Source organism: Ictidomys tridecemlineatus, chromosome 2 (assembly GCF_052094955.1).
Source record: "Ictidomys tridecemlineatus isolate mIctTri1 chromosome 2, mIctTri1.hap1, whole genome shotgun sequence".
NCBI classification, from domain to species: Eukaryota; Metazoa; Chordata; class Mammalia; order Rodentia; family Sciuridae; genus Ictidomys; species Ictidomys tridecemlineatus.
In genome coordinates this window covers 213,513,123-213,521,371 of record NC_135478.1, presented here as the reverse complement: position 1 = coordinate 213,521,371, position 8,249 = coordinate 213,513,123, and the positions used below count along the sequence as shown (strand labels likewise).

General features: G+C 36.6%; 1 protein-coding gene across 2 annotated transcripts in view; it reads right to left on the bottom strand.

Moving 5' to 3' along the window:
• Nucleotides 1-1,420: 1,420 nt before the first annotated feature.
• The window catches only part of Nup205 (nucleoporin 205), a 69,005-nt gene continuing 62,176 nt past the window's right edge, over nt 1,421-8,249 (bottom strand). For both annotated transcript variants that reach the window (XM_005332403.4, XM_078040578.1), the window contains 4 exons: nt 5,704-5,827; nt 5,146-5,274; nt 4,440-4,513; nt 1,421-2,451 (listed from right to left, as the gene is read on the bottom strand). In XM_005332403.4, coding sequence (XP_005332460.1) covers nt 2,299-2,451; nt 4,440-4,513; nt 5,146-5,274; nt 5,704-5,827 — 480 coding nt within the window. In that variant the 3' untranslated portion in view covers nt 1,421-2,298. The remainder of the gene's footprint in view (nt 2,452-4,439; nt 4,514-5,145; nt 5,275-5,703; nt 5,828-8,249) is intronic.

The following is an 8,249-nucleotide window of genomic DNA, read 5'->3' as shown; positions in this document are numbered from 1 at the left end:
GTATTTAAGGCACAGTTATAAGATCACCTATACAGTTGGATTCTTACTGAAAATGTTTAACCTGAATCTAATCAAAAGAAGGGTGGAAGTGTGGAAGCTTTTTCAAAATTGCTGAAGTACTTTACCACCTTCCCCACCAAAAGGGTGAGGAACTGTTTAAGAATAAAATGACTGATTACAATGTATAATTCTTGATCAGATCCTAGGTCCAATAAAAGTTCTAAAGTACATTTTTTGATCAATTGAGAAAATTTTGATATGGACAGACTATTAGAAAATATTTTTTATCAAATGTCTTAAATGTGATAATTGTAGTTCAGAAGAAAATATTGTTCTTGTTAAAATATTTAGGGATAGTGTCATGATTACAAGTTAAGGAAAAAAATTAGATACATAAGTATTAACACAAACACACATAAACATATGCAAATTATTGACAATTTGAATCTAGGTAAAAAGTATTTGGTTTTATTTTAGTTTTCTTCCAACTATTCTAATTCAAAAATTTTTAAGAGTTGGGAAAACAATAGACAAATATTTGGAACAGGCTAGAATGTGTATAGTTCAAAAAGACATGTTAATTTACATGTCATCCATTTGTCAAAACTATTGTTGTAACGACTAGGAAGAGAGTACACCTATTTTCCAACACCAACAAACTGATGAACTCAGTAAAAATGAATTAAAATCGTACATCAATTTAGTATTTTTGAGGATTAGATGAACCTTTACTTAAAATGCTAACTTTAAAAAAAAAAAAGTATCTAACCCTGGTTTCCTCCCCTTTGCTTGGCTGAACGGCCAGGCTGTACCCAACACCATTTGCCCTAGGTAACAAAGCCCAACCAGGTTGCTGCTTATCAGAAAAAAAGCATTTCTGGCCAGCACCACAATAAAGCTGCAGTCCTTTCTCCAACTCCCTCATACTTCTCCACTGCCCCAACTTTTGATCTTCAATCAGCTACACTTTTGGAAGAAATAAGAAAACAAGATAATGGTGTTTAGTAAACCCACAATTTCAATTCCAAATTTAGCAAATAGCTCCTATGGAAGGGTTCACAGGTTTATAAAGTGCTTAGTTTCCATGCACAGTTTTGCTGGTCATTCAGGATATGAGCCTGTGTTCCAGATAAAAGATTATTACTATATGCAGGCTGGGGTGTAGCTTAGAGGCAGAACACTTGCCTAGCTTGTGTGAGGCCCTAAGTTCACCCCAGTCCAAAAAAAAAAAAAAAAGTATATGTGTGTTTTTATATGAGCAGTGGAGCAACAGACATGAGGACAGTATTTTGGATCCACTCATTTCATTCATTTACCTCCCACTAAGGTTTCTATTAACTATTGTCCAGCTAAAGACTATTGTTTATAACTAGTGGGCAATAAATCAACTTCAGAATATAACAATAATCAAGCCTTTAAAAAAAATACTTAAAAGTCATGGAAATTTTATTAGATGTAAAAAAGAAAACACCACAACACCATAGAACTAAGTATTAATTTTCTGTTTCTACATGAATCAAGACTTCTTCCTCTCTTAGTAGTCTCTCCTATATATTAGGTTAAAATAATTGCTGGTTGGAAAGGAAAAAATGTTCCCTCAGATGACAGAGTCACTTGAATATAACTGGGAAATAGTGGTGATTATATAATTTTTTTAAATCCTGGAGATACCCATTATATTAATGAGAAGTATTGAAATATGATTAATTTGAGAAATGTCACAATTATTTGTAAGGAACAAATGCAAATTAACATACTGTCATTTTATATACTGAAAAGGAAAAAAGGGCAAAACCTAATTTTAGCAGAGAGATGACTTTTTGAGCATTTCTATAATACGCTTTCAGGTATTGCAGACTATTCAATAACAAAAGATGGCAAGAGCTCATTATCCACCTTACCCCATGGAGTAACCATGAATATCATAAAATTATAATGTAAGTACAATGAGCAAAAAAAGTGTTTCCAGACTATGCCTTTATTTTAATGTTCAGAATGTCTTTAGGGGCAAACTACTAATGTAGAGATTTATTTGTTAGATTTTCAGTAATGTTGATCATGTCCTAGATAAAACTTCAAAAGAGTGACCATACATTTGCTTTGTTTTTTTAAAAAAGATTTATTTATTTTTTTTTTACAAGTGAGGATGAAATGAGACAAAGAGTTTACAGAAAAAAATGTCCATATATAAAGAAAGAAATAGCAAAATATTTTTTTGGTCATAATTTAGAAACAAACTATAAAAAGAAGACAGTGTTTCCCAATTTATCTCTTCCACTGAAGAGCAAAAGAACAGGCTCAGTTCCTTGATATCCTCAGTAGGCCACGGATACGTCTGACAAGAGCCTGTATGAAACTATAACGAGATCGAACTTTTGAATATAATCCTTCAATGTCCAGGAGTTTCTTTTGTAGTGATTCTCCGAAAGCGTTGATGGCATCAGCCTGAAGCTAGAGGTAATACAGATAACACTGTATTATTAAAATTGTTGTTTCAAATATTTCTTTCATTCTATGTCTTTAAATTTAAAATATTTCCATTTTGCAATGTAGTCTTACCAGGGTAAAATATGCTTGGATTTTTGTAATGTGGTACCAAATTAAATAGACATTCACAGTTTCTACCTTGGAATTTCTTGGTATGAGCCTAGTGATTTTTTTTGCCTTACCTTTCTTTTATGTGTAAATTTTAAGATGTTTAAATAATAACAACCATTCATGCTGATGTACTGACATACACACAAAAACAAACGCAAAAGAGCCATACAAGAAATAACTATAGTTAAGAGTGGTTTCTTCTGGGGAAAGAAAGAAAAAATGCAGGTGGGAAATAAGGTTTTATTTTCTACTTTATTTTGTAATTTTAAAAAATCCATTCGCATGTTTTTATTTTTAAAAAATATCAATGGGGTATAGTTAAACCTAGTATATACTTTAGAATTCATATTTATTTAGAATACATATGTAATCTTTCTGATGTTATACTAAAACACTAAAATTAAGAACAAAGTTATATAAATCTATCTGCCTTCACTTTTGCATTGAAATCACAGCACCCAGTGAGACTACCCTATACTTCTTCCCTTGGCTTTGTAACAGATGACTCTAAATGGAACCATACCAGTCAGCAATTCAACATGTTTTTATTAATAAACATCTTCTGGGGCTGGGGATTCAGCTCAGTTGGTAGAGTGAGTGCTTGCCTTGCATGCACAAGGCCTTGGGTTCAATCCCCAGCACCAAAATAAATAAATACATAAACAAGCAAACATCTTCTGGAGGATCTATTCTTTGCCTAATTCTGCACATGGCCTCACTTGGTACTAACTTCTCTACACAAGCCTGGCCAAAAAAACAAGCTTCTTTCACTTAGGAATGAATGCAGTCAGGCCTAGGATGAGAGTATGCTACCCAGGACATCTCTGCAGGCTGCTAAAATTGAAACTCTCTTTGCTGATAAGGCTCAACCTTTCAGCTTTAAGAAAGGCAGCAACAACGAGGAATGAGAAGAGTAGAGGCTTATCAAATCATGGCCAAGGGCATTCAGATGCCCACTGGAAGACATAATTGCAATACTTTGTCCCTAATATCACTTCCTGATTTAATATGAGGTTTTCATTTCAATTGTTTTTCATTTTTTCCAATACTATTGATCAAGAGATTACTAAGAGCATAATGCTACCTGTTATTGATAGACTACTATAGTAGAATTTTTAATGGTTATTATCCATCTCGCCATTATTTTCTAAAAAATTAAGTGCTGAGAGAGACTGTGTCTAAAAATTCTACAAAGCTAATCAAAAGATAGGATTTCCACACTGCTATGGTCCCCCACAGGTCCATGTGTTAAAGGCTTGGTCCCCACAGTAATGGGAGGTGACAGAATCTTTAGAAGGTGGGGCCTAGTGAGAGGTTCTTGGGTCACCAGAGGGCACGCTTGAAGAGTGACTATGGCCTTTCACTTTCTCTCTGACCATGAGATAAACACCTTGCTCTACCTGTCGCTCAGCATGCACACTGTAGACCCAAAGCACTGGATTTGCCCAGTTTTGGGCTGGAGCCTCCAAAACTGTGAGCCACAATAAATCCTCTTCCTTTACAAGATATCTCAATTACTTATAGCTAACACACAGTCACAATGCCTACTGATTACTCACAGTTAACATATTCCTGGTACCCCACTGGGAACTTCATATACACAAAACCTCATTTAATTCTGACAAGACCTTCCGAGGTTGAATTATCATTCCCAGTGCTTAGATAAAGAAGGAGAGGCTAGGAAGTGAGGTTGCTGCAAGCCACACAGGTATTTATGAGCCAAGCCAGAATTCAAATCAGGTCTGTTATATGCAACCCTGAAAATTATAATCTTTATTGACTTACCGGGATTTCCCTTTTCCTTTAATAAAGAGGAAAAAAATTAAGCATATAGACCTTACCTGGTCTATATCATGTTGGTTTACTACAGTCAATCCACTTTTAAAATCCAGATTGGTTTCTGAGGAGAAGGAATCTAGAGATAAAAGACATAGACAAGATATCTTCGTAAGTACAGATCTACTAGTGATCTACATGCTAAAAGTGAACAATGCAGGTCAAGAATGAAACTCTTGCAGCTATGGAAGCTATTTCACTGACTCAAGCCAGGGTTCTCAAGATTTTCTTGTTACTTCCCACCTGAGAGTCACTCATAGTGGCTCCCTCTAGCAATCAATAAGAATTCCAGCCTAGTAGATGGCCCATTTCTGTTCTTCTGGAAAACTATCTGTGATCAAAGGACTCTAGAGCTGAGTCAGCCCTTAACATCCAGAAACTAAAGAACAATTGACAAGAAGACCCTAAAATATTGTTATGCTCATTGTAATTTCCCATGGACAGAAAGTAATATACAAAAAATAGCTACATCTATGACTAAGCAGATCTCAATTACCCAATTCACTCTTAGACACCTGGAACATAGCAATGAATTTCACTTTATGTATGCTTTACCAATAAATATAAATAAACAAACAAAAATAGTTGGCAAGGGGTTGATTTGAATCCAGGAGTCTGATACCAGACTAACATAATGAGGCTTTGTTTAAAAAAAAAAAAAGTCACTAGTTACAAGGCACTAATATGCATAATTTTCAAAATAAAGTTTACCTTGTAGTCTTCTGTTTTTAAATAAGGTTCTGGAGGCAAATAAGGAATCTTGAGAATCCGTGGGTGTGCAGTGTAACAAATAGTACTCCAGATGGCGCCAAAGAATAAATAAGCAGGTCTCTATGATAACTGAGCTCAGATTAAAGGACAATAATCTCATTATCTATTTTACTAGCCAGTTTCTGAGGAGGGGTAAAGGAGAGACTGTACTCACACAATGATGCATCTATAACCTCAGTCTAGCAGACAGATAAGGTTCCAGTGAGGTAAGAGAAAGCACCATGGGGTGCTGAAAGGAAGAAGAGGAGGTGGCAGGGTGCTGTATTCGCTGTCTTAAGTCCTTACCTTCTTCCCAGAGAGAAAGTCTACATATATTACTAGCTACCCTAAAAGAAAAAAAATTTACAATCTGGAAATATATTGGGCATTTACTGGAAGAAAATTAACAATAATTCTGTCCCCTTCCACCGGGTTTTTGTGGCCAAATAATGTGAGAATAAGTACACAGTTCCTCCATTTAAAGGTCACCACTCAAGTCGATGACTTCATAAAGGATACAAGAACAAAGGGAAAGCAGCTTAGCTCGATTGTTGATCAACTTCACCAAACGCCTTCTCGCTAGAACATATTTCTGGGCAGTGGAGATTTTATCAACACCAGCAGGCATCACAGACTGGCACAACTAAGAAAAAGAAATAAATGTAGCATAAAAGTGACATAAATTGTAACAAATTTAACAAAAATCTACTATAAGAAGGTCACTGTGATAAGTGCTGGGAAAAACACTCAGATTTAAAAATCCTTGCAGACAAAAAGTTCATTATCTACAAGTAAGAGCCAAAGAAGCAGTCAGATTCATAAATGAATGTTGACCTGCTGTCCTTTGAGAAAATCTGACCTAGAAACAGACTTTCCAACCTGCTAAAGGGCCCAACAACCCTGAATTTCCTGTCACCTTGAAACAAAACAAAAGTTCTTCAAGCAGTAGGTGAAACAATGCCAGGGAGAATTTAACAGCTGTCAGGTATCTTCTGAAGAAAAATAAATATACTCTTCTAGGGCACAGTAAACATATGATCATTAACTAAAATCTCCCTGAGCACCTCGATTTGGCATACATATTAGCACAGTGCTTCAATTTAATATTCTGACATTGGGTTTGACAGAAGGTGTACTGAAGAGGGGCTGGTGGAATGCACACGCCACTATATCCCTGGATACGTCCGGCATCTACACAATCAAGCAAACACAGATCAAACTCATTTAAAAACAATAAATAAACTACATCTATTCTAAGCATATAGATTTTTTCCTTGTTACTATTCCCTAAACAATACAGTATAATAATAATTTATATGGCATTTATATTGTATTAGGTATTCAGTAACCAAAGAAGACTTAAAGCCCACAGGAGGGTGAGCATTAAGTTATATACAGGGGCTGGGGATATAGCTCAGGAGGTAGAGTGCTTGCTTTGTATGTACAAGGCCCTGGGTTCAATTCCAGCACCATTAAAAAAAAAAAAAGTTATATACAGATAGATGCTATGCTGTTTTACATAAGGGACTTGAGCTCCTAGGAGTATGGCATCTGCAGGGGGTCCTGGAATTCATAGCCCAAGGGACAACTCTTTTAGCATTGCCAACAAACTACACAACAGAGAGGAAGGACTATCAGATATAAATTACACAGTTTCAGGAATAGCCTAAAGCTAGTAAGTCTGCCTCACCCATTGTCTTTGGGCAAGTTATCCTAGTCATCTGTGCCTGAGTTTCCTCACAAATGGTAATAGTACCAAGACCTGCCTTATGTATTCATCTAGAACATGTAGCTCACAACTGACTCAATAAATGTTCCCTGTGATTATCAGAAGAGTGGCAAAAGGGAGTAGGCTTTGACCAATCACACGAATGACATAGAATTTTGTCACTGAAGTCTGGTGTAAACCAGGACTGGCAAAATAGTTCAATATCCAGGCTGCCATGGAGTACCAAGATATTTCAGCAGGACCTAAGAATTGGCCAAGAGGTGTCCTAGAGCTTGGCTGTGCCAAATAGAAAATAAAGCAAACTAATTAGGGTGCAAACCCAGTAACGTGGTATCTTTAGGTACAGAAAGGAAAAGAGAATGATTCTGAGTCACTGAGAAAGCGGTGAAGTCTGATGTGCTATCCCATTTGTTTGAAAAATTAACTAAAAGGATACTGAGGATGCTGAAAACAGAGACATTTACCGAAGTTTTGTGATAGTCAAGCCAAAGTGACTCCATTTTATTTAGTAACTCCATTTTGTAAAACAACCATGCCAAGTAGAAGGGTCATAACCAGGGCAAGATGTTCTTTTCCTTTTGCTATAGAAACCTTTAAGAACATGGGACTTCCTAATGGGGCATTGTTTCTGTAACTAGGGTAACAGGGCTCTGTTTCTGTAACTGGGGTGGCTGGGCTAATTGTAATTGGCTAAGCGTCCCGCTGCCTGACTGCACTCTCCTGCTTCTGTAACCTGACTTGCTTGCATTGGCGGGACCCCCAAACATCCCTTTTGCGGTTTTCAGGCTTAAAAGGAGTGCCCTGGCAATTTGTTCAGGGCTGATCAGGGGAACAACTTTATGTTATGGTCAGTCACCACCAGTATGCTTCAATAAAGGCTTGATTCGATTATACATGAGTGGTCTGGAAGTCAATTTATGAAACCCCGGGACACTGCTTTAACTACAACAGTTTTACCGCCAAAATATCTGTAACATAAACACCAGTGTCTGCATAGATTTTAGAGTAGAAATTACCCAAAACTCATTAATTAAAGGCCAGCTTTCTATTTTCTTCAACAGAAGCTACTTGACTAGTGGGTTTTTATTGTTGTTGTTTTTAGTTGTAGATGAACACAATTTATTTATTTGTTTGTTTATATCAGGGATTGAGTCACATCCTCAACCTTATTTTGTATTCTATTTAGAGACAAGATCTCATTGAGTTGCTTAGCGCCTTGCCACTGCAGAGGCTGGCTCTGAACTTGGGATCTTCCTGTCTCAGCCTCCCGAGCTGCTGGGATTACAGGCATACAGCACCCAGTGCCTCACCCAGTGCTTCACGTGTGCTAGGCAAA